This window comes from Chlorocebus sabaeus, chromosome 8 (assembly GCF_047675955.1).
Source record: "Chlorocebus sabaeus isolate Y175 chromosome 8, mChlSab1.0.hap1, whole genome shotgun sequence".
Lineage (NCBI taxonomy): Eukaryota > Metazoa > Chordata > Mammalia > Primates > Cercopithecidae > Chlorocebus > Chlorocebus sabaeus.
Genome location: NC_132911.1, coordinates 77,937,017 through 77,963,957, shown reverse-complemented (window position 1 = coordinate 77,963,957; position 26,941 = coordinate 77,937,017). Strand labels below are relative to the sequence as shown.

At 41.0% G+C, this 26,941-nt stretch overlaps 1 protein-coding gene across 5 annotated transcripts; it reads left to right on the top strand.

Moving 5' to 3' along the window:
- The first annotated feature begins 974 nt into the window (after positions 1–974).
- Positions 975–26,439, top strand: ELOC (elongin C). Of its 5 annotated transcripts, XM_008000903.3 has the most exons (5): positions 1,387–1,426; positions 2,682–2,737; positions 13,421–13,474; positions 16,731–16,874; positions 26,015–26,439. In XM_008000903.3, the coding sequence occupies exons 3-5, from the start codon at positions 13,471–13,473 to the stop codon at positions 26,203–26,205; spliced, it is 339 nt and encodes a 112-aa protein (XP_007999094.1). In that variant the 5' UTR covers positions 1,387–1,426; positions 2,682–2,737; positions 13,421–13,470; the 3' UTR covers positions 26,206–26,439. The 5 variants fall into 5 exon arrangements, with proteins under 5 accessions (XP_007999093.1, XP_007999092.1, XP_007999095.1 ...); XM_008000902.3 differs by lacking the exons at positions 1,387–1,426; positions 2,682–2,737 and adding an exon at positions 975–1,055; XM_008000901.3 differs by lacking the exons at positions 1,387–1,426; positions 2,682–2,737 and adding an exon at positions 1,140–1,259.
- Positions 26,440–26,941: the final 502 nt, after the last annotated feature.

Sequence of the window (26,941 nt, the reverse complement as noted above, 5' to 3'; positions counted from 1 at the left end):
GCGAGACTCCGTCTCAAAAAAAAAAAAAAAAAAAAAAGCCAATGCTTTTATCTACCAAATCAACCAAATTAAAAAAAAAAAAAAAAAAAAAAAAGGCCTTTCTGTCAAGTCCTCAGTTCAACAAACTCCGGATAGCCTGTTATCTATTTTTTGAGCACACAGAGTGCCTCATTGAGCAACTTGCAATGTTGTCTTGGCCCTACATACATTCTCTTCATGCCACACTCCTGGAAAACAGTAGAAGGTGAACTTTATTTAGCTGTTTCAGCCTTCCTGGAAAGGTGCCTGTATATCTTACCACAGGAAACGCTGGGGGTGGGAAGGGGGGCGTGGAATGAGAAAGAAGGTCCCAAAAACTGAGTAACGGTATTGGCAGGCGCCTGGATTTTCTGTGCGTGAGCTCAGGATCCAGAATAGCTGAGCTAACCCAGAGTCAGAGGCAGGACCCTCGGGGGTGTAGTGCGGGGGGAGGGGTGTTGGTTAGTTTTCAGTTAGCATTGAATTCTACCGGGAAGAGAGGAAATGAGGCCAGCCGATTGCGCTAGTCGTTGCTGTGCTGGCTCTTCTGCACGCACAGCAACTTTTCACGAGGGACGGATGCTGCTTCATAAAGAGCACGATCTCGTTAGCAAAGAAACCGCCCTCCCACGTTTCAATCTTTCCTCAGCAGTCTCCCACCTCCAGGCGTACCCCTAAATGAGAGGCAGGGACAGTCTCTAAAACCACCAAAATCTTCACACGCAGTGCGAGAAACTACAAGTCCCAGGATGCAGAGCTGCCTCGGTCCCAAGGCCGACGGTATCCACCAGAGAAACTACAAATCCCAGAATGCAGTGCTGTCTCGGACTCCCGAGAGCCTCTCTAAGGATGCGTCTTTACAGTAATTGGATCAGGGTCTGCGCTGCATGCTGGGAATCCAGAAGAGCTAGACTCGGATTGGTCGAAATTTGCCGGTGTCGTTCATAGGCTGGCCTACTATAGGGAAAGAGAGTAGGGCGCTACGCACTACCTCCAGACGGAAGTGAGCGACGCACTCTGCGTCCTCGCCTCACCAGGTACGGATCTCCCGCGCGTCGGAGAAAGCTGCTGTGACCCAGCGGAAGTAATTCTTTCGACTGCCCCGGAACCTACAGAAGCAGGCAGCTGGGGGCGGGGGGGGCGGCCCTGGGATAGGGGCTGTGGCAGTACGCGGGGACCCGGCTGCGGTGGCTGCAGGGCTGACGATTGAGTCTCGGGCTGGGGCGGAAACGGAGCTCCGGGTAAGGGTGGAGGGCGAGGGAGGCCGAGAGGGGACGAGCTCGCAATCCCACTTCCCACCCCTTCCCTTCTGGGCGGGGAAGGAACGGAAGCTGTTAACCTCCCTGGGCCTTCCCAGCCCCTGGTTTGGGGGAGGGGATGGCGGCGGGACCTTTCCTGGCGCCGCTCGGTGGGTTTGGAAAGAGGTGGAAGGAGGGGCAGCAGCCAGCGAGACTGGGCCTTCTCCGGGCTGAGCGCGGGAGGGTGGAGTTAGGAGCATGGTAGCCCTGTCGCTTTTTTTTCCTGCTTTCCTCGTGTCCGCTCAGATTCGTTATTTTCTTGAAGCCAGTCCCTAGCCCAAGGAGAGGTCTCTCGCTTCTTCCAGCAGCAGTACCCGAGAAGTTTACCTTCTGGGTAACTCGTTGGATGATCTATGCTCGACTTCATGAGTTGGGGGTTTCGTGCATCTATTGCCTGTCCAGTCTTGTCTGAAAGGAGGTATCTAGTGTGAAATATTGTGCCCACTGAGTTTCTCTTAAGGAACTGAGATCTGTTTAGTAACATGTAACTGTAGAGTTTGTGCCATTTTAGAGTGAGCATTTGTACTCCACATTGCTTTTAGTGTAGAAAACCGAAATTCTTTTTTAGAGGGCTGGGGGAGACAGACTTTTGCTCTTGTTGCCCAGGCTAGAGTGCAGTGGTGCGATTTCGGCCTGCTGCCACCTCTGCCTCCCAGGTTCAAGTGATTCTCCTGCCTCAGCGTCCCAAGTAGCTGGGACCAAGACGCATGCCACTACGCCTGACTAATCTTTCTATTATTAGTAGAGACTGGGTTTCAACATGTTGGGTTGGCCAGGCTAGTCTCGAACTCCTGACCTCAAGTAATCCGCCCCCTGTCGGCCTCCCGAAGTGTTGGGATTACAGGCGTAAGCCACTGCGCCTGGCCTTGAAATTCTTTAGTGTCTTAAAACCTCACTTTTTAACTGCCGTCTTGGCTTTTTTTTTTCTTTTTCTTTGCTTTTTTTTTTTTTTTTTTTTTTTTTTCCTTCTTGAGACGGAGTCTTGCTCTGTCCTGAGGCTGGAGTGCAGTGGCGTGATCTCGGCTCACCGTAGCCTCCGTCTCCGGGGTTCATGTTATTGTCCTGCCTCAGCCTATGGAGCAGCTGGGACTACAGGCGCGCACCACCACTCCCAGCTAATTTTTTTTTTTTTTTTAATAGTAGAGATGGGGTTTCACCATGTTGGTCAGGCTGGACTCGAACTCCTGACCTCAGGTGATCCGCCCGCCTCCGCCTCCCAAAGAGCTAGGATTACAGGCGTGAGCCACCGCGCTCGGCTCCATATTTGCTTTTTGATCCCCGAAAGTTGTTTCCTTTTCTGTTCATTGACCTAAAATGACATATCTCTGATCTCATTTACATTATAATCATGTTGTTGAAACGTAGCAGTTTACATGTGGATTTATTCATTCTGGACATACAATGGCAAGGAAACAGCTGTGGTACGTACTGTAATGGGTATTTATTGTTTCTTGCCAATGATGATTTGGGGTCCCTGTTTAATTTTAAATGACCGTTCCTCTTTTACTTAAATATGAAATTTAATAACTACCATTCAAAAAATATGCATGTATGCATTACCAGATGGTAATTCCCTAATAATAATAGGCACTAGTTCACAGCCAGAAGTTATAGTCAGTCCTATACATCAAGTTCTAAAGTGATACTTAATTGTTTAAATCTTCTAAAATGTTTATCTGGTTTTTTTTGGTAGACTTTTTAGTACTGGAAAATAATCAGGGAAGTCTTTGCTATTATGCTCATACTTATTTTTGAGTCAGAGTCTCTCTCTGTTCTGCACTCCCAGGCTGGAGTACAGTAGTATGATCACAGCTCACTGCAGTCTTAACCTCTGGGGCGCAAACTATCCACCTGCCTCAGCCTCCCTAGTAGTTGGGACTATAGGTGCCCACCACCACACCCAGCTTAGTTTTTGTTTGGGTGGCTCAAGTGATCTTCCTACCTTGGCCTCCGAAAGTGCCAGAATTACAGGCATGAGCCACCAAATCTGGCCGGCTATGGTCATATTTATGTGTTAATGCATTTCAACTAAACTGCTATCCTAAATTCTTTATTGTTATTAAGTAAGAGCAGAAAAAGCTCATCCAGTAATGCCTGAATTTCAAGCCTCAGCGGTTAGGAAAATAATAGTACATTCACTCAAGAAATATTTATTGAGCATCTACAAAGTGCCAGGCACTATTCTAGGCCTGCTGTCAAGGAACTTGAGGAAAGAAAGGATATGTGTAAGTAAGCGAGTATAGTTTCAAGAAGTGATAAATGTGAAAAAAATGTATAGCAACGTTAAGGGTTAGAGTGACTGGGATGGGAGTGTCTAATTTTGGTAAGATCATCAGGGAAGGAAGAGCTCTCTGACGAGTTGATATTTTACTTAGAGATCTAAATGATGAGGATTTAAAAGCTTTTGAGACAACAGCAATTACAAATACAAAGACCTTGAGGTAAGAGTGAACTTGACTGATTTCGAGGAATACCAAAAAGGCCAGTGTAGCTGGAGCATAGTGAAGGAAGAGTGGTGGGAGACAAGATCAGAGTGGTAAGCAGGAAAGTAAATCAAATGTCCAGTTGAGATATGGTAATTTGAACTAGAAGTGTAGAGTTGAAAGTGAGTAGTAGTCTGATTTGGAATGTAATTTGAAGCTGGAACCAAATGGGTTTAGCTTTCTTCCCAGGAATAAAATAACCAAAAAAAAAAAAAATGTTTTTTGAATAACCAATCATTTTTCCAAGCATCTGGGTAAACAGCAGTGCATGTACTGAAATGTGGAAGACTGGGAAGGGAGTATCAGTTTCTGAGATTGATAAATCAGAAGTTCTGTATGGGAATTAACTGAGTTCGATAACTAGTAGGCACCTGAGAATATGTGCAGTAGAAAAGTTGTATATTCACGACTGGCACTCAGGAGAAAAACTAGGGAGATGACTGGGAGTCGTATTTTATAGATGATAACCTGTGGACTGGAGGACATCAAATAGAGAATGTTAAATGGAGAAGGCAGATGACTGGGAGCACTCCAGTCAGAAGAGGAGCATACGGTAATGGAAGCAGAAAAGTAATGGAAGGAGTGTGTGACATCTGGAGTACTAAGGAAAAAGTGTTTCATGATGGAGGGAGTAGGCAACTGTTTAAAATACTGCTAAATGAGCATTAAAGATTGACCCTGTGACTAAGTGAAGTAATTGAAATTTGATAAGAACCCCTAACATGGACTGGTGGGCCAAAAGGCTGATCAGAATAGGTTAAGAAGTAGATGTAGATTGGTGTGTGGGTGGGAATAATGGCCATAGCAGAGTCTTTAGTTAGGTGAGGAGATAGCAATCATTGCTTAAGTGGAAAGATTGACCTTTGGTAGGAAGGACAGTTTTTATTCAATATTTTGAAACAGCAGGGTGGACAAAATGTATGTTATACAAAAACAGGAACGCTGAAGGTGGAGAGACAAGGCAACTGAAGTGATTGGTTTCAGTTTATTTTTAGCCAATCTTTCTAAAGGTTCTGTTAATTATAATATGTAGAATCTATGATTCATACACATTGTAAGTTGGGAATATCTGCTCATAATTTTAAAACTGAAACAAGGGGGTTTGTAGATATTATTTGAGAGAATAATTAGGTCGTTGGCAGGGGTGAGGCAGACAGACTCAGTGAGAATATGCAGTACTCTGGAGCCCTTAAGTTCTGTGTTGTGGGAGAGCGACTCTGGGTAATAAACATGGGAAGCTGAGTTATAGGTGGTTGTTAGGGAAGGATGAATTTCAGATGGATTTAGTCATGATATAGTGGAGCCAGAATGGACTTTTGTACATAAATGAGTCCAATTCTCTCATTTGGAAGATGAAGAAACAGAAGTCCTATCACTTAATTTATCTGAGTTTCAAGATAGAAATACCTAACAGAGTAGAAATTCAGATGTGGAGATGGGTTCGTGTCTATATAAGGTAGCCATTGACTCATTCAACAGGGCTAGTTCTTAATTTATGATAAGAGATAAAAGCTGTGGACCTCCTCATTTCGCTTACCCTGAACTGCACATAGGCACAAAATTGTGCTTACAGGTTCAAGGATTTGGGATTCTGCTGCTTATCTATGAACCTCGAGGAGTAAGGGACTGCAGATTAAGAACCTGCTAGAACAGGGTCAACAAGTTAGAACCACAGGCCACATCTGACCCACTACCTGCTTTTATACTACCCGCAAGCTAAGAATGCTAAGAATGGTTTTTAAATTTTTTAATAGTTGGACAAAAATTCGAAGTAAATATGTATTTTATAACATGTTATAGGCTGAATGCAGTGGCTCACGCCTGTAATCCCAGCACTTCTCGAGGCCAAGGTGGGCAGATTACCTGAGGTCAGAAGTTTGAGACCAGCCTGACCAAATAGTGAAATCCCATCTCCACTAAAAATACAAAAAATTAGCTAGGCGTGGTGGTGCATGCCTGTAATCCCAGCTACTCGGGAGGCTGAGGCAGGAGAATCACTTGAACCCGGGAGGTGGAGGTTGCAGTGAGAGCCAAGATTGCGCCACTGCACTCCAGCCTGGGTAACAATAGTGAAACTCTGTCTCTTAAAAAAAAAGAAAGAGCAAATTATATAAAATTTACCTTTTTTTTGCCCATAAATAAAGTTTTGTTGGATCATAGCCACACTCAATCGTTTACATCTTGTCTGTGGCTGCTTTTGCACTCCAGTGGCAGAGTTGGAATAGTTGTAACAGAGACCTTACAGCCTGCTAAGCAAACAGTATTTACTTTCTGGTCCTTTAGTGTGTCATCCACCACACTAAAACTGTAAATTCCAGGATACGGGTGGAGGAGAGGTTGTTGGATTTATTTTGTCCACAGATTCCTCCCAAGCATGTAGAGCAGTGCCTGGCACATGGTAGGCCCTCGATACATATGGGAATGAACCTCTGGTTCAAAAATAGAATAATGGCCAGTGTTCTAATGTGTGCTAGGCAGTATTCTGAGTGCTTGTATATGTAAAGCCATTTTTTCTTCAGAACAGCTCTGTGAGGTAGATGCTGTATTATCCTCATTTTGCCGTTGAGGAAACTAGGCACAGAAAGATTAGGTTAGTTTTCCCACAGTGATATAGCTAGGAGTTTGACTGACTTTAAGCACTGCATTGTATGGAAGGCTGAAATCAAGTCTTCAGAAATGATAGAAAGCAGCAAAAGGATAAATAGGAGTGATGAAACAGGGTAATGTAGCAAAGAAGGAATACATTCTTCTGTAGCGTTGTTTACTATTAAGACATTCAAGACCCATGCCTTGGACTGGGTGTGGTGGCTCACACCTGTAATCGCAGCACCTTGGGAGGTCAAGGCAGGAGGTTTACTTGAACTCAGAAGTTCGAGACCAGCCTGGGCAACACAGGGAGACCTCTACTTAAAAAAAAAAGAAATTTAGCCAGGCTTGGTAGCCGGCTACTCAGGAGGCTAAGGTGGGAGAATCCTTTGAGCTCGGGAGATTGAAGCTGCAGTGAGCCAGGATTGCACCACTGTACTTCAACCTGGGTGACAGAGCAAGAACCTGTCTCAAAAAAAAAAAGACCCATGGCTTGGTCAGTATCTCAATGTGTGCTCCTTATGTGTATCGCTGTTTCCCTCTTTGATGAAGTCCAACTTCCTAAACTCTCACCTCTTTTCCTGTTTTCCCACACTGTCTTCTTGACTCACTTCTCTGGCCAGACTGGTCTCCTTGCCATTCTCCCTCCATAAAAGGCTCTTCCTTCAGATATCCGTGACTCATTCCATTGCTTTCTTCAGGTCTCTGTTAATGTTAGTTCTTCACCATGCTGTATGTATTATTTTGTTTTGGTTTTCTGTCCCCACCATTCTTCCCATGAGGTTGGAATCTTTGTTATGTTCATCTCTGTCCCCAGTGCCTAGGCGAGCATCTAGCGTACTAACCCTTGGTAAATATTTATTGAATGAATGAATTTGTAAACTGATTTCCAACAACACTGAGTTGCATTATGTGCCCCAAGCTGTCTGACTCAGGTCATACTGTTCACTTTGCCTGGATCTCCCTCTCTTTCCAGTTTTGCCTGGTAAAAATACCTCTACCAGCTTGCAGTGAGCTGAGATCGCGCCACTGCACTCCAGCCTGGGCAACAGAGTGAGACTCTGTCTCAAAAAAAAAAAAAAAAACAAACCTCCATCCATCGAGACCCAGATCAAAAGCTACTTTCCTTTTATAGCTGTTCACTTAACAGATTTTCTGTTGCAGATTTTTAGTCTCATATTTCGTTTCTTTGGGATGACCAATGCTTATTCCTCCTCTGTTAGTATTTGCATATCTAGAGAATTTGGGTTAATTTTATTACTGGTGTCACTTTTGAAAGCTTAATTAGGCAGAAAACCATCCTAGAATGATGAAATCTTTGGAGTTAAGGTAAAGTAAACTTCAGAAATGCCATCATTTTTTAAAATTCTGGCTTTAATATAACCTACATATGGTGAAATGCTAATTGTACCATTTAGTTTTGACATTTTTATCACTCCAGAATGTTCCTTTCTAGTCACTTGCTGAGCTATCATCATTGGTTTGTTTTGCCTGTTGTATAGTTTTATATAAATTGGATAATACAGTGTATACTTTTTTGTTTGGCTTTTCCACTTAGTGTAATATTTTTATATTCTTCCATGTTGTATCAGTAGATCATCCCTTTTTGTGAATAGTATTGTTCTGTATGAATGTACCACAGCTTATTTATCCATTCTCCTATTATGATGGACTCCCCATCAGCAGTGTATGAGAGTTCATTTGCTCTACATCCTCTCCAGCATTTAATGTTGACGGTCTTTTTAATTTTAGCTATACTGGTGGCTGTATAGTAGTATTTCGTTGCAGTTTTGAGTTTCATTTCACTGATAAGTAATAATGTTGAGCACTTTTTAATGTGTTCATTCAATTCTTCTGTCCAACTTTAATTGGATTTTTTTTATTGACATACAGGCATTTTTTAATTTACTCTGGATGCAAAGCCATTGTCAGATATGCGTTGTGAATATTTTTTTCCAATATGTGGCTTGAGTTTTCATTTTTTTCATTTTTCTTTTTGGTTTTTGAGGGGGTTTTTTGGTTTGTATTTGAGACAGAGTCTTACTGTTGCTCAGGCTGGAATGCAGTAGAACCATCATGGCCTGCTGCAACCTCAACTTCCCTGGGCTGGGGTGATTCTCCCATCTCAGCCTCCCAAATACATGGGACTGCAGGCATGCACCACCATGCCCAGCTAATTTTTCTATTTTTTATAGAAACAGAGTTTCACCACTATGTTGCCCAGGCTGGTCTCAAACTCCTAGGCTCAAACATTCAGCTTGCCTCGGCCTCCCAAAGTGCTGAGATTATACGTGTGAGCCATGATGCCCAGCTGTGGTAGTTGATGAACAGAAATTTTGTTTTGGAGAAATCCAGTTTATCAAGTTTTTCATTTACAATTTGTGCTTTTTGCATCTTTTCTGAGATTTTTGTTTTGTTTTTTGAGAAAGTCTCGCTCTGTCACCCAGGCTGGAGTGCCTGGCTGGTCTCAAATTCCTGACTTCAAGTGATCTCCCTCTCAGAGTGCTGCGATTGCAGGTGTGGCCACTGCATCTAGCCGCTGAGAAATCTTTGCCTACAGTGAGGGTATGAAAATAATTTCTTTTCTTTTAGTAGCCTCCTTTTGCATTTTAAGTTGAATTCTGTGAACCATCTGAAATTGATTTTTGTGTATGGTTTAACAGTGAGCTTCTAATCCATATGGCTATTGTTCCAGCTTCCTTTGTTGAAGAGACTGTCCTTTCTCGCCATACACTCTGACTCACTTTTCCAGTATAAGGATTCAGGAAGTCTGTTTTTTTGTTTTGTTTTTGTTTTTTTTGCCATTTATAATTTGATATGAAACGACTGCAGACCACCAAAATATAAATAACCATCATTCACTATCCAGGGACCACTTAACATTACTGTGATTGCCTGTTGCAGTCCACACTACCATATGTAATACTTCCTTTTTTTTTTTTTTTTTGAGACGGAGTTTCACTCTTGTTGCCCAGGCTGGAATGCAGTGGCACGATCTCGGCTCACCGCAACCTCGGCCTCCCAGGTTCAAGCAATTCTCCTGCCTCAGCCTCCCGGGTAGCTGGGATTGCAGGCATGTGCCACCACACCCAGCTAATTTTGTATTTTTAGTGAAGACGGGGTTTCTCCATGTTGGTCAGGCTGGTCTCAAACTCCCGACCTCAGGTCATCCACCTGCCTTGTCCTTCCAAAGTGCTGGGATTACAAACATGAACCACCATGCCCAGCCCATCAAGCTTTTTTTTTTTTTTTTTGGAGATAGAGTCTTGCTGTGTTGCCAGGGTGGAGTGCAGTGGTGCAATCTCGGTGTACTGCAACCTCTGCCTCCCGGGTTCAAGCAATTCTCCTGCCTCAGCCTCAGCCTCCAGAATATCTGGAACTACAGGCTGCCGCCACCACACCCAGCTAATTTTTGTATTTTTAGTAGAGGTGGGTTTTCACCATGTTGGCCAGGATGGTCTCCATCTCTTGACCTCGTGCTCCACCCACCTTGGCCTCCCACAGTGCTGAGGTTACAGGCGTGAGCCACTGTACCCAGCCCCATCAAGCATTTTTATACCTGTGAAAGCTAGTTGTATTCTTTTTTCTGGTGTTTTTCCAGAGTTCGTGGATTTTTTACATTTGAGTCTTTAATCTGTAGTGTATTTTTGTGAGTGATCTGTAAAGTATTTGTTATTAAACATACACATACACAGAAAAACTTGAAGAGATTAATGTTTATATGTAACACCCTAAAAGCATAATGACGTCTCAGGCCGTTGTTCATGTTCTTTCTTCTGCCTAGAACTATTCTCAATCCAATGGTTCCCTTATGACTGGCGTTTACCTGCCCAATTCATACTTCCAGAATTCAGCTCTGTCATGCAATAGATGTTCAAGCTGAGATTTTTGTCTCCTCAAACTTAGATTTCTTTAGATAACTTATGGGTTAGGTCCAAATGTAATCATATTTTAAATATTTCTAACTTCTACCTAAGAATTAGGAATTTTAACTCTTAATGTTGATTTTCCCTTTCGATGTTGGAGGAAAGGGTGGGTCTCCTCTTCTTCTGCTTAATCTCTGTTGTATAAAATGATGGAATTGATTTACTACATTAACTCTCTAGAGAAACTGTTGCTGCCCAAAGGGCTCCTAAGATGTGACTTTGCATTGTTGCTTAGCTACTGCTAGTTAAATAAACATCCTCAATGTTTTATTCTAGAGATTTTCCAGATAGAAGAGTTGGCCCTTGAAATTCTTGTACTTCAATCTTTCTAGCATTTTTTCTTTTCTTGTTTTTTAAAAGAGTAATTACAAAGTATAATGAAAAGAAAATAATAATGGCTGTTGTGAATTTTTAAATTGTGTAATATCATAAAATGACAGTACTATTTTTAAATTTTAGAGAACTGTTTGAGGATTTACATCAGTAGCTGTTGAGAATTGTGGCAATTAAGTTTAACTGGAGCCAGAATTTTTTACTGTGGCAGTAGGCAATAATGGAAGGAGTGGAATGTGGACTGTGAAGGCAAACCTACCTAGGTTTAAATCCTAGTGATGCCACTTAAGCTGTAGAAGCCTTGAGCAGGTAGCAGACTCTTCCAGTGTTTCTCATTTCTAAAATCAGAATAATTCCCTTGTGGAAGAGTTGTTTTTAAATCAGATAGGCCAGGCACAGTGGCTCACACCTGTACTCCCAGCACTTTAGGAGGCTGAATTGCGTGGATCACTTGAGGTCGGGAGCTCGAGACCAGCCTGGCTAACATGGTGAAATCCTGTCTCTACTGAAAATACAAAAATTAGCCAGGCATGATCCCATGCACCTGTAGTCTCAGCTACTCGGGAGGCTGAGGCACAAGAATCTTTTGAACCCGGAAGGCAGAAGTTGGCCAAGATCACGCCACTACACTCTGGCCTGGACCAAAGAGTGAGACTCTGTCTCAAAACAAAACAAACAAATTAATTAATTAATTAATGTATATAAGGCATTTAGTCCAATGTTTACCACTTATTAGGCCTGCAAAATGTTCATCGTATTTCATTGTTACTGCTGCCTGTTTTCTCTGCTTTATCTCACATTGGAAATGGTACTTTGGGAGGCTGAGGCAAGTGGATCACCTGAGGTCAGGAGTTCGAGACCAGCCTGGCCAACATGGCGAAACCTAGTCTTTACTAAAATACATAAATTAGCCAGACATGGTGGCAGACACCTGTAATCCCAGCTACTCAGGAGGCTGAGGCAGGCGAATCGTTTGAACCTGGGAGGCAGAGGTTGCACTGAGCTGAGATCACGCTACACACTCCAGCCTGGGCAACAGAGCAAGACTCCCTCTCAAAAAAAAAAAAAAAAAAAAGGTACTTTTGAATATCTGTCTCCATGCTTAGCAAGTGTTCTAGACTAAGATTTGATTTCTGCTCCCGCTCTGTCACTACCTGAAACAAATTGTTTAGCCTCTCTACATGGATGACATTATTCAAACCTGAGGCATTAAAGAGGTTACCTGCAAGTTCCTTTTCTGCTCTGAAGTGTTATGGTTCATTTTCTTGATCCTTCTCTTAATGTCAGAAATAAAATCTGTCAGGAATTTCTTAGAGCTGGATAGTTAGGAAATGCTTTTTTCCTATAAATGACGTAAAAAAGAATATCAGTATGAATAAGATCCTCCTCTGAATAAATGCTGTAGTATGTTACTAAAATACAAATTACTGAGAAAGTGAAACATTTTCTTTAGCAATCATCTTGTTATTTTGTCAAATTTATAATTTCTCAAAAAATTGTAAATTTTTGACCACTTTATTGTTAAATTTCAAAACTTAGGTAGCCTGTATATGGAACAGATGGAAGCATAAAAATATGTATGTGTATGCTTATCTAAGTAAAGAGCAAGACTTCTCTTTTTTCTTATTTATTTATTTCTATATTTATTTTAGAGATAGGGTCTCAATATGTTGTCCAGGCTGGTATCAATCTCCTGGGCTCAAGCAGTCCCCCTGCCTCAGCCTCCCAAAGTGCTGGGATTACAGGTGTGAGCCACTGTACCCAGCCCTGAGCTTTTTTATTCTCATGGAAGTTACTGGAATGTCCTTGGTTATTATATCATGCCATTCATTCAAGCAAATATTTGCTTATTGTCTACTACTGTGTACTAAATACAAGATCCAGAACTTGCTGTGTCCTCCCTGTGTTAAGTCAGTATGCATCATCCTTCCAGCACATTGATGTGTACCATAACAAGGTGTACAGAGCATTGCTAACCTCAAAAGCTCACTTGAGCTTTGGTGTCCAGGGATTTTCTTGGGGTTTCATTCTGTAAACATGATTGGTGAGTCATAAGCAACAAGACTGGGCTCAGTCTTCAGCACCCCTCCAACTGGAGGTGATGGAGATATCAAAAAGCCACCTCGGAACCATTTGTCCTGAGTCCTCTTGTTAAAACTATCCAAAGGCCCACTGTGAGTTACCTGTTTAACGTAAACTACCAGGACCCATGATGAATAGCAGAGACTTGCATCACTAGGGAAATTCCAAGGATTTAGAGGCCATATCTCAAAACGAGGATCAAAAAACCAGCCAACTTCTTTGTTATGCAACAGGACCGATAGTTTTGTTTGGATTTTCAGCAGAGTCCTTTACCCAGAAAAAGAATAAAGGACCTCTGCCTTAGAACACCTCAGTATGGCAGTTTTTTCTTGATAATTATGTTCTGTGTATGTATTTTAATGGAATGAACATTTTTACATGTCTGTTACTTTTAACATGTCACACTTATAACCTCTTCAACAACCCCACCCCCAATCAATTTAAAATGATCGTTTCTATTTTAAGTAGTCTTTTTCCAATTCAAAAGTGGCAGCTGATCAAGCTCTCAAAGCATTTTGCTATTCAATTGATTTTATTAAAGTGCAGTGTTTTTGCTGTGTAGGAATGGTGAGCTCATAATGTAACCAGGAGGGAGAGTTCTTAAACTTTTAACACCAAGGACATATTAAATAACAATGAGTGAAAACTTGTCTCTTGCAACATTAATCTTAATATGATATTGTTATATTTTCAGGAAACTACTAAAGTTCCTGGGGAAGCAAAGTAGAATTTCATAAGAACAAAATGGGTAAGCTAAAGATAATTAATTTTGTGTTTTAACTAGTAGAAACTGGTTTTTTGTTTCAAAGATCTTCAAAATCAGTGAACGCAAGTGAAATTTCAGTAGACTGAAATTAGTTGTCCATATCAACAGCTTATTTTTGCTACACAGTCATGCCCTGCATAATGATGTTTCGCTCAGTGTTGAACCACATGTGTGACATAGTCTCATAAAGATTATAATAGAGCTGAAAATTTCCTGTTGCCTACAGTGACATCTTGATGATCCTGTCCTTGTGTAGGCCTAGGCTAATGTGTGATTGTATCTTAGTTTTTAACAAAAATATTTAAAAAGTAGAACAAAAATTACAATTTGTTAAAATAGAAAAAAGCATATACAATAAGGATATAAAGAAAAATTGTGCTGGGTACAGTGGCTCATGCTTATAGTCCCAACTGCCTGGGAGGCTGAGACAAGAGAGTTGCTTGAGTGAGCCCAGGAGTTCAAGGCAGAAATAAGCCATGATTGTGTGACTGCACTCCAGCCTGAGCAACAGGTAAATTTACTGTAGCCTAAGTGTGCAGTATTTATGAAGTCTGTAGTAGTATAGTACTGTGTTAGACCTTCACATTCACTCACCACTCACCCAGAGCAATTTCCAGTCCTGCAAACTCCATTCTTGGTGAGTGCCCTATACAGGTATACCTTTTAAACTCTTTTATGCTATATTTCTACTGTACCTTTTCTATGTTTCAATACACAAATACCATCATGTTAGAGTTGCTTACAGTAACATACTGTACAGGTTTGTAGCCTAGGAGTAGTAGGCTACACCATATAGCCTAGGTGTAAGTACACTCTAGATTTAGTAAGTATACTCTTAGGATGTTTGCGTCATGACAAAATTGCCTAATGATGCATTTCTTGTCTTGGAAGGTATCTCCATCATTAAGCAATGCATGACTGTATATTCCTGATAGGCAGATCAGTAATAATATCATGGTAACTCCAATTTGTGATTTTTAGTGAGTAATTTTACCTTAAGAAATTTGAAACTTTCACGACAAACATGAAATGGTTTCTGTTGCAAAAAATATTAGAAGCATAAATTGAAATAATAACCATTCTTACTTTCTTTTTAGAGGTTGGCAAAAATTGCTAAAAATCTATATACTTGAATAGTCTATAATTTAGAAGCTACTTACATCTTTATGGGTCCTCCAGCTTTTTATGAAAAATTAGACAAAAAAAGATACTAACATAGCTTTCACCAGATTGTTAATGTTTTGCCACATTTGCTTTCGTATGTGTGTGTGTGTGTGTATTCATACTGTAGAGGTGGCAAAACTCCATCTCAGTCCTCTTAGGGTCCTGGCTGGGTCTGAGAATTAAATCGACATAACATAGATGAACATTTGTTACATAACATAAGATGACATAACACAGATGAATATTTATTACAAGTTTTACATGGAACAGAAGCCCTTTTTAAAAAAACAAAGACCAATGCCAGGCATGGTGGTGCATGCCTGTTTCCCAGCTACTTTGGAGGCTGAGGCAAAAGGATCTCTTGAACCCAGGAGTTCCAGGTTACTGTGAGCTATGATTGCACCACGGCACTCCAGCGTGGGTAACAGAGCAAGGCCCTGTCTCTTAAAAAAAATAGACCATAAATAAATAACTAGTCCGGTGCAGCAGCTCATCCCTGTAATCCCAGCACTTTGGGAGGCCAAGGCAGGTGGATCACTTGAGGTCAGGAGTTCCAGACATCCTGGCCAACGTGGTCTACTACTAAATACAAAATTTAGCTGGGCATGGTGATGGGTGCCTGTAATCCCAGCTGCTGGGGAGGCTGAGGCAGGAGAACCTCTTGAACCTGGGAGGTGGAAGGAAGTTGCAGTGAGCCAAGATTGTGCCACTGTACTCCACAACAAGAGTGAGACTCCGTCTCAAAAAATAAAAAATAAATAAACAAATAAATAGGCGGGTGGGTGGGGGGGTGGGTGGATGGATGGATAAATAAATAGATGGATAGATAAAAACATTTTAAAATTATCATACTGCATTAACTTGTCTCTTTAGTCTCTAAATAGTTTTCTACTTCAAAGAGTGTTCCTCAATTTAAATTTGGTTGTTGTGATTTAAATCAAATTAAACATTTTTGGCAGTGGTAGCACATGAGTGATTTTGAGATTTATATTAATTTTAATTTTAGAGATTTCTGAATTAATTGTTTAACAAATGGATATCTGTGGCCGAACAGTACTTCAGCTTCATCCTCCTGCTTCTTTCTAGGGCTTCCTAAGTTTTTAGAATAAACCTTAAGCTATTTTATTTCACATGTTAATAATTATAAAAGTTAAAATTCTGTTACAGTACAAAATTGTAAAAATTAAGGAGATTTTTACTCGTGTATGTAACTTCTATGCTCTATGTATGTGGCTACTGTGACTAAAGCCAGTACAGCAGCAATGGCGGTAGCAGAGTAACATCTGTGCACTCTGTCTCCTCATGTCAGCTTTGGGTGTTTTTTAAAGACCAATATTTTGTCCGCATTAATTACTTTTAATCTTGCATGAATTTAAACTGAGTATTGTTTAAATGTGTACTTTGATCATTATTTTTAACCATCAAGTGTGAAATGCTGAGTAAAAGAAGTCTTTTAGAATTTGGGGCTTGTCAAAGGAAGTCGAGCTCACATGACATATAAACACTGATTTGTAAATCTGCTATACATCTTATTTTTTAAAATGAATATTTCAAGTGATAGAATTAAAGTCATACTAGTTAAATATTTTGTCTTAGTCTCCAAATTTGAATGGGCTGCTTTGGTTACAAAACAACTGTTAATACCTCCTTGAAAAATACTAGTAAATTTTCACTGAAGTAACTTTCTTAAATCTACAGTTTATTCTGATATTGGAAGATGTTTATAGAGAAATATAAAACAAGGAGTTAAAAACTGTTAAAGTTTTGGTGACTATTATAATACCTTTCAGAAATGTTTCTGGTCTGAGTTCTTCAAATATTAACCTTGTTAATAAACCTTTTATTTATTTATTTGAGGCAGAGTTTTGCTCTGTCACCCAGGCTGGATTTTTGTATTTTTAGTAGAGACAAGGTTTTACCATGTTGACCAGGCTGGTCTTGAACTCCTGACCTCAGGTTATCCGCCTGCCAAAGTGCTGGGATTACAGTTGTGAACCACTGCGCCTGGCCAAACCTGTTTATTTTTAATACATTGTGTGATTCAAAAATTGTTTTACTACTTACTTTACTTTAGATGGAGAGGAGAAAACCTATGGTGGCTGTGAAGGCCCCGATGCCATGTATGTCAAATTGATATCATCTGATGGCCATGAATTTATTGTAAAAAGAGAACATGCATTAACATCAGGCACGATAAAAGCCATGTTGAGTGGCCCAGGTAAGCACAGTTCTGTCTTCTTCATATATTCGCTTTTAATGTTTGATGGATGTTTGTAAGTTGAATTAAATGATTCAGCATTTAAAGAGAGTAAGTCTTCTAACATTGTTGTATGATTACGTTTTTGTTTTTTTCTTTGTTTGTTTGTTTGAGAGAGACAGAGTTTCGTTCTGTTGCCCAGGCTGGAGTGCGATGGTGTGATCCCAGCTCACTGCAACCTCCCCTCCTGGGTTCAGGTGATTCTCTTGCCTCAGACTCCCGAGTAGCTGGAATTACAGGTGTGTACCACCATCCCTGGCTAACTGTTGTGTTTTTAGTAGAGATGGGGTTTCACCATGTTGGCCAGGCTGGTCTTGAACTGCTTACCTCAGGTGATCCGCCCATCTCAGCCTCCCAAAGTGCAGGGATTACAGGCATGAGCCACCGTGCCTGGCCTTTTGCTTGATTATGTTGCAATGGGAAAAAATTGATTTCTGCCATTTTCTGTTTTCAGTTATTTATCCTATACATTTCAACAAGACTGAATGGATTTCCCTACATTAGTTTTCCATAGTCAGCCTTTTTTTTTTTTGAGATGGAGTCTCACTCTGTCGCCCAGGCTGGAATGCAGTGGTGACATCTCGGCTCACTGCAACCTGCAACCTCCATCTCTCAGGTTCAAGTCATTCTGCCTCAGCCTCCCGAGTAACTGGGATTACAGGCGCCTGCCACCACGCCTGGCTAATTTTTTGTATTTTTAGTATAGGCAGGGTTTCACTATATTGGTCAGGCTGGTCTTGATCTCCTGACCTCAGGGGATGCACCCGCCTCAGCCTCCCAAAGTGCAGGGATTATAGGCATGAGCCACTGCACCTGGCCCATTGTCAGCCTTTTAACCACAGACTGGTGATTTGTGTTCCTAGCTAGATAAAAAGTTTATACAAGTTGCCACCTTCCAAATCTCTATTCTTTTTTTTTTTCATTTTGAGACGGTGTCTTGCTCTGCCGCCCAGGCTGGAGTGCAGTGGTGGCATCTCAGCTCACTGCAACCTCCGCCTCCCGGGTTCAAGCAATTCTCATGCCTCAAGCCTCCCAAGTATTTGGGACTACAGGTGCCCACCACCATGCCTGGCTAATTTTTTGTATTTTTAGTAGAGACGGGGCTTCACTGTGTTAGCCAGTGTGTTCTCATCTGACCTTGTGATCCGCCTGACTCGGCCTCCCAAAGTGCTGGGATTACAGGCGTGAGCCACCTCACCCAGTCCAAATCTCTATTCTTTTTTTCTTTTTTTTTTTTTGAGAAGGAGTCTCGCTCTGTCGCCCAGGCTGGAGTGCAGTGGCCGGATCTCAGCTCACTGCAGCTCCGCCTCCCGGGTTTATGCCATTCTCCTGCCTCAGCCTCCCGAGTAGCTGGGACTACAGGTGCCCACCACCTCGCCCGGCTAGTTTTTTGTAGTTTTAGTAGAGACAGGGTTTCACTGTGTTTACCAGGATGGTCTCGATTTCCTGACCTCGTGATCCACCCGTCTCGGCCTCCCAAAGTGCTGGGATTACAGGCTTGAGCCACCGCGCCTGGCCCAAATCTCTATTCTTAACATTTTTTTCTTGAAGTAAAATTCACATAATGTAAAAGCAGCTGTTTTAAAGTGTACAATTTAGTGGCATTTACTACATTCACAATATTTTGCAGCCATCATCTCTATCTAGTTCCAAGACATTTTATTACTCCAAAAGCAAGCCCCATACTCATTAGCTGTCAGTATCCCTTCCCATTCTCTACCCTCAGTGTCTGACCACCACCAGTCTGCTTTCTAATTTACCTATTCTGGACATTTTGTATAAATTGAATCATACAGTATATGGCCTTTTGTATCTGGCTTTTGTTATTTTTCATGTTTCCAAGGTTCATTCATTTATGTGGTGCGTTCACAGTACTTCTTTCTTTTTTATGACTGAATAATAATCCATTCAGCCAGATGTGAATATACCACAATTTGTTTATTCATCAGCTGATAAATATTTGGGTTGTTGACACATTTTGGCTACCATGTATAGTTCTGTGAACATTTGTGTACAAATAATTGTTTGAATACCTACTTTCAGTTCTTTTGGATGCCTTCTTAGGAGTGTAGTTGCTTGATTATATGACAATTCTGTTTAACTTTTGGAGGAGCCACAAAACTCTTTCCATAGTGGCTGAATTGTTTTACTTTTCTACCTACAGTGTGCAAGGGTTCCACTTTGTATACATCTTGGCCAATATTTGTTATTGTCTTTTTTTTTTTTTTTTTTTTTTTGAGACGGAGTTTTGCTCTCATCCAGGCTGGAGTGCAATGGTCAGATCTTGGCTCACTGCAACCTCCACCTCCCAGGTTCAAGCAGTTCTCCTGCTTCAACCTCCTGAGTAGCTGGGATTATAGGCATGCACCACCATGCCCGGCTAATTTTGTATTTTTAGTAGAGATGGGGTTTCTCCGTGTTGATCAGGCTGGTCTCGAATTCCCAACCTCAGGTTGATCCATCCGCCTCTCAGGTGATCCGCCCACCTTGACCTCCCAAAGTGCTGGGATTACAGGCGTGAAGCTGCTATCTTAATGGGTGTGAAGTGGTTATCTGGTGGGTTTTTGTTTGTTTGGTGGTGGTGGTGGTGGTGGTGGTGGTTTTTTGAGATAGTCTCACTCTTACCCAGGCTGGAGTGCAGTGGCACAATCTCTACTCACTGCAGCTTCCACCTCCTGGGTTCAAACAATTCTCATGCCTCAGCCTCCTGAGTACCTGGGGTTATAGGTGCATGCCACCACGCCCAGCTAACTTTTTGTGTATTTGGTAGAGACGGGATCTCACTGTGTTGGCCAGGCTGGTCTTGAAAACTCCTGGCTTCAAGTGATCAGCCCTCCTCGGCCTCTCAAAGTGCTGGGATTACTGCCACCACACCCAGCCTCTCTGGTGATTTTGATTTGCATTTCCTTAATGACTAATGATGTTGAACATTATTTAATACACTTCCTAGACATTTTTGTATCTCCTTTGGAGAAACGTCTATTCAAGTATTTTGCCTATTTTTGAATTGGGTGGTTTGTATTTTTGTTGTTGAATTGTGAGAGTTCTTTATTAATTCTCAGTAGTAGACCCTTATCAGATACATGATTTGCTAATTTCTCTCATTCCATAGTTGTTTTTTTTGTTTGTTTGTTTTTTTGTTTTTTGAGATCGAATATTGGTCTGTCACCCAGGCTGGAGTGCAGTGGCTCAACCTTGGCTCACTACAAGCTCCACCTCCCGGGTTCACGCCATTCTCCTGCCTCAGCCTCCTGAGTAGCTGGGACCACAGGCACCCGCCACCATGCCTAACTAATTTTTTTGTATTTTTAGTAGAGACGGGGTTTCACTGTGTTAGCCAGGATGGTCTCAATCTCCTGACCTCGTGATCCGCCCATCTTGGCCTCCCAAAGTGCTGAGATTACAGGCTTGAGCCACCGCGCCTTTTATGGTGTCATTTGAAGCACATTTGTATTTTTATTTATCTTTTTAAATTAATATATTTATTTATTTTGAGACAGAGTCTCGCTCTGTTGCCCAAGCTGGAGTGCAATGGCACAGTCTTGACTCACTGCACCCTCTACTTCCCGGTTCAACCAATTCTCCTGTCTCAGCCTCCTGAGTAGCTGGGATTACATGTGCCCACCACCACACCTGGCTAATTTTTGTATTTTTAGTGGAGATGGAGTTTCACCGTGTTGGCCAGGCTGGTCTTGAAATCCCAGCCTCAAATGATCCACTCGCCTTGGCCTTCCAAAGTTTTAATTTTGAAGTGTAACTTATTTTTCCTTTGGTTTTTGTGTCATGTATAAGAATCTGTTGTCAAATCTAACCCTGTGTTTTCCCCTGTGTTTTCTTATCGGCTTTTATGGGTTTGGCTCTTTAATTTAGGTCTTTGGTCTTAAGTTAATTTTTGTTTATCCTGTGAGGTAAGAGATCAGCTTCATTCTTTTGCATGTGGCTCTTCCACTACCATTTATTGAAGAGACCGTTTCCCCATGGCATCCTTGTTAAAATTCAGTTCACTGTAGATGTTTGTATTTCTGGGCTCTCAGTTACATTCCATTGATCCGTATGTCTGTTCTTATGCCAGTACCATGCTGTTTTGATTACTGTAGCTTTGTAGTAAGTTTCAAAATCAGAAAGTATGAGGCTTCCAACTTTGTATTTCTATTTCCAGATTGTTTGGGCTATTTGGGATCCCTTGCAATTCTTTCTGGTTTTGTCTGGTTTTTGTTGTTGTTGTTGTTGTTGTTGCGGGGTTTTTTGTTTGTTTTTGAGATAGGGTCTTGCTCTGTTGCCCAGGCTGGAGTATAGTGGCACAAGCCCTCCTAGGCTCAAGCAGTCCTCCCACCTCAACCTCCTGAGTAGCTGGAACCACAGGCGTGCACCTTTTTTAAAATTTTATTTTCTGTAGCGATGTTGCCCAGGTTGATCTTGAACTCCTGGGCTCAAGCAGTCCTCCCGACTTGGCCTCCTAAAGTGCTGGGGTTACAGGTGTGAGCCACCGTGTGTGGCCACAATTCTTTTTCTGTTTTTACTATGGAGATTTTAAAACCTACACAGAAGTAAAGAGAACTGTATAATACAGCTCCATGTACCCATGATCCAGCTTCAGTAGTTATTAACATTTTGTCAGCCTTTCACTCTGTCTCCCAGACTGGAGTGCAGTGGCGCAGTCTCAGCTCACTGCAACCTCTGCCTCCTGGGTTCAAGCGATTCTCCTCCCTCAGCCTCCCCAGTAGCTGGTATTACAGGCATGCCACCACCACACTCAGCTAATTTTAGTATTTTTAGTAGAGATGGGGTCAGGCTGTTCTTGAACTCCTGACCTTTAGTAGAGATGTTGGTCAGGGTGTTCTTGAACTCCTGACCTCAAGCAATCCACCTGCCTCGGCCTCCCAAAGTGTTGGGATTACAAGCATGAGCCCCTGTGCCTAGCCCATTTTGCCAATCTTAAGTTGTTTCATTATCCCTACTTTTTTGGAGTATTTCAAGCACATGCCTGATGTTGTGCCATTTCACTTGCAAAATCTCCAATAGTTCCCCTGCACCTTTTCTTTTTTTTCCAGGCCATCGGTTAATTTTACAGAGAAGCAAGGTCATTTATATGCTGTCCATATTTCATATTGAATTATATTTGAGTTTTATTCTGTAAACTCATAGTTAAAATTCCAGAGACTTGACTAGACTCTGGTACATTTTTTGTAGGCAAAGGATACTTTGTAGGTAGCACTCTTGTATTCCTGTTATATCATGTCTTTTAGCAGTGTCATGCTTGATCAGTGGGTTCCAGGTTGTCAGGCTGATTCTTCCATTAAAAATTTCCCACTCTGAATTAGCATTCGTGTGATTATTGTTAAGATTTACTTTGAGATTACAAAACAGTGACTTTCCAATTCTGTAAAATTTTTTTGCATTTATTAGCTAAAATTGTCCTATAAGATACTATTTGGTTACATTGAAATACAGTCTATATGGGAAAGATGATAAAGACTTGATTTTTTTTCCTTTTAAATACAATTTTTCAGAGTAATGAATTGGTTCTTCAGCATCATCCAGTAGTAAAGAGTGTTTTGTTCTTGAGTGCATGTCATCATGAATTCATGACTTTATATTTCGTGTTTTTCAGTCTGTTGCAGTCATTCTTACTGATGCTCAGATTGTTCCATTTGCTTCATTTTTATGTCAGAAAGAGCCACATTGTGTTAACTCCTATGTCCTTTTGACATGGCTCTGTTAGTCTTGAATAGTTATACTGCTTTCTGTAATAAGATTTCTTAGGCGTGTCATATACATTGTTCCCCAATCCTGAAAACAGCTGTTTCTTCAAAAATCCCTGTTTTGTTTTAGTAGAAAATGGTATTTAGGGGCCCCAATCTGGGTGCTAAAGACACTCATTGCTCCTTGGTTGAATTGCACCCTTCACTCCTCATACACACACACAACATGGCTCTGATGAATATGATGAATTGATTTTGAGCTTTTCCACAGGACAATGCAAGGAGGTACTTTAGGGAAAAAAGAAAATCACAAATGCCAACAGAATTTTAATTAAAAATTAATTTTATAACAGCAGGCTAAAAGCAAAGAGCTTTTGCTTTTTATAAATTTGATCTTTAATTTAAACAGGAGATTTTTATCTTGGAAAGATCAGGAAAACATTCAGCCTCAAATTACTGTTTGCATGAAAAGGATTGAAGTACTGATAACGTGCTACAGTGCGTATGCACCTCCACAGCATGCTAAGTAAAAGAACTCAGACACAAAACGTCACACATTTGTATGATTCCGTTTATATGAAATATCCAGAATAGGTAAATCCATAGAGACAGAAAGCAGATTGGTGTTTGCCGGAGGCTGGGGGTGGAATGAGGAAGATGAGGAATAACTGCTTAATGGATTACTGGGTTTTAATTGGGGGTGATGAAAATGTTTTGGAACTAAATAGAAGGGATAGTTGTACAACATTGTAAATATACTAAATACCACTGAATTGTACACTTTAAAATGGTTAATTTTATGTTATATAAATCTCATCTTTTAGAAAAATCACTAATGTTTGTTTAGTATCAACAGCTTAATAAGTGCCTATTGGTAATATTTCAGATACGTATTCAAGAAAGGAAGTTCTAGTTATTGGCAAACCAAAATTTACCTTATTGTTGTGAATTATTTGCTGAGTCCTGCTGTACTGCTTTCTTCCTACTACAGTATACTCCCAACCAACAGATATATAAAAGGCATTTTATATATATTTTAGTATTTTAAAATATTGTATTCTCAAATACTGTATTCTCAAAGTATATTTGTAGATGTGAAATGCCTTTTATATTCAGTACACAGTGCTAGTACTAGACTGCTAAGAAAATATTTTATCCCTATATGTAAAGGCTAACCTTTGTGTAGCTACAGAAATTTTGAGGATTGACAAAAACTGTTTATGAAATGCTGTTAAAGGAAAATGTCTTGTGAAGAGATCTCATTAACATGATCATATTTTTAAAAAACTGAAGGAAGAAACAATGGAATTCCTTTCCTGAAATGTTTCTTTTGCTTGCTTGCTTGCTTGCTTGTTTGTGGCAGGGTCTCTGTCTGTTGCCCACGCTGGAGTACAGTGGCGCCATCTTGGCACTCTGCAGCCTCGAACTCCCGGGCTCTAGCAGTCCTCCTACCTGAACCTCCTTAGTAGCTGAGACTACAAGTGGGTCTCCCAAAGTGCTGTGATTACAGGCGTGAGCCACCATGCTCAGCCCATTTCTTTTAAGTAGAATTTTTCTTATTTTAGGTAAATAGTTAAATAGTTTAAATAGTTTTTTTGTTTGTTTGTTTTGTTTTATCTTTTAAGACGGAGTCTTGCTCTGTCACCCAGGCTAGAGTGCAGTGGTATGATCTCAGCTCACTGCAACTTCCGCCTCCTGGATTCAAGTGATTTTATATATTCACTAATTCTCAGAAAAGCCAAATCAAAAAACCCATTATGTGCCCTGGCTTTATTTTTAAATGGCAATTCAGTACAACACAGGGATCCTGATGATCCATAAAGACTTGATTGCCTGGATTGATCTTTTTTAAAAACGATTTACTTTTTCATCCTGCTCACCCTTCAGTAATCATATCACCAAGATTCTTAGGAAAAGCTACTTAAGTTTCCAACCCACAGGGAGAGAATTTTAAAATTCAGTTTTGATGAATCTCAAGTACTATCTTTTTTTGAGATGGAGTTTCGTTCTTGTTGCCCAGGCTGGAGCGCAATGGCGCAATCATGGCTCACTGTAACCTCTGCCTCCTGGGTTCCAGAAATTCTCCTGCCTCAGCCTCCCGAGTACCTGGGATTACTGGCACTCGCCACCACTCCCAGCTAATTTTGTATTTTTAGTAGACATGGGGTTTCACCATGTTGGGCAGGCTGGTCTCGAACTCCTGACCTCAAGTGATCACCTACCTCGGCCTCCCAAAGTGCTGGGATTACAGGTGTGAGCCACCCCGCCTGGCCCCCAAGTACTATTTTAGTGAAGGTTTTTTTATATGTTGTTGGCTGGGTGCAAGTGGCCAAGCCTGTAATCTTAGCACTTTGGGATTCTGAGGCAGGGGAATCACTTGAGTCCAGTAGTTCAAGACCAGCCTGGGCAACATGGCAAAACCCTGTCTCTACAGAAAATACAAAAATTAACCAGGCATGGTGGCGCTCACCTGTGGTCCCAGCTACACGAGGAGGCTGAGGTGGGAGGATCACTTGAGCCTGGAAGGCAGGGGTTGTAGTGAGCCACAACCATGCCACTGCACTCCAGCCTGGGCAACAGATCAAGACCCTGTGTCCAAAAAAAAAAAAAAAAATTATTATGTCATTAATACTAAAAAAATCAGAATTCCGTAATTTATTTGGTGCTAATTGAGGTTATTTTAATGATGATTAGTTTGCTAGGGCTGCCATAACAAAGTACCACAACTGGATGGCTTGAACAACAGAACTTTATTTTCTAACAATTCTGGAGTATAGAGGTTCAAAATTAAGGTATCGGTAGAGTTGGTCTCTTCTGAGGCTCTCTTCTTGTCTTGTACGTGGCCATCTTCTCTGTGTCTTCACATAGTTTTCCCTCTGTGCCCATCTCTGTCCGGATCCCTTCTTATGAGAACACCAATCATGGCCGGGCGCAGTGGCACATTCCTGTAATCCCAGCACTTTGGGAGGCTGAGGTGGGCGGATCACGAGGTCAGGAGTTTGAGACCAGCCTGACCAACATGGTGAAACCCTGTTTTTACTAAAAATACAAAAATTAGCCGGGCGTGATGGCGTGCACCTGTAATCCCAGCTGCTCAGGAGACTGAGGCAGGAGAATCGCTTGAACCTGGGAGGTGGAGGTTGCAGTGAGCCGAGATCACGCCATTGCACTTCAGCCTGGGTGACAAGAGCACGACTCCGTCTCGGAAAAAAACAAAAACAAAAACAGAAAACACCAATCATATTAGATTGCCACTCCAATGACCTCTTTTAATTACGTCTTTAAAGAACTTATCTCTAAATACAGTCACATTCTGTGGTACTAGGGGTTAAGACTTCAACATACGAATTTGGAGGACACAATTCAGCCAATAACATACATAATTCTTTTGTTTTACAGGTCAGTTTGCTGAGAACGAAACCAATGAGGTCAATTTTAGAGAGATACCTTCACATGTGCTATCAAAAGTATGCATGTATTTTACGTACAAGGTTCGCTACACTAACAGCTCCACCGAGATTCCCGAATTCCCAATTGCACCTGAAATTGCACTAGAACTGCTGATGGCTGCGAACTTCCTAGATTGTTAAATAAAATAAATTATAATAAACTGTTAATTCTTTTCAGTATTTAATACCTGTAGTTCAGTTAGTAACTTTTTCATATATAGCATGTTGCCTGTATGCAGTTGAACTATACAAAGTTCATTGCAAAGCAGATTATCTTCTGTTTTTTTGCATAGCAATCAAAGTTGAAGTTTGTTTGCTACATCAACAAATTAAGGACACTTTCACAAACTGAGAAATAAACAAATATGCCAATTCGTAGGTGGTTTTGCCTTATCCTTTGAATGTGACTTAAAATCAGCAATGATGATATAGTAAATACTGAAATTTAGGCATAAATGAACACGTTCTACAGGGAAATAATGGGGCTAAGTATTTTTATGTTTTTAGTGGTTTTTTAGAAACCTATTCTGATCTGATTCTGAGCTGCCGTTAGCATTACTAGAGTTATGCGAATAATTGCATTATAAACATGTTTATAACTTAGCCAAAACATTTTTATAACTCTCCAAGTATGAGTTGAAATTTCTTATGTCTTTTGATAAACTGCAGTATTCTTTAAGTGTGCTTTGTCCTTTTGTTTATTGCTATAATTTAAGAACTTTATTTAAAAACAATTTTGGAAGGTTACTAGGTATAGCTTTTGCAGAAGTAACTGAACTGTAGCCAGATGGTCAACAAGTAAACTACATGACTTAGAGTTCTTGTGCATTATACATTTCGGATAATTCAAAGTACTGTATTTGCATTGACTATAAAG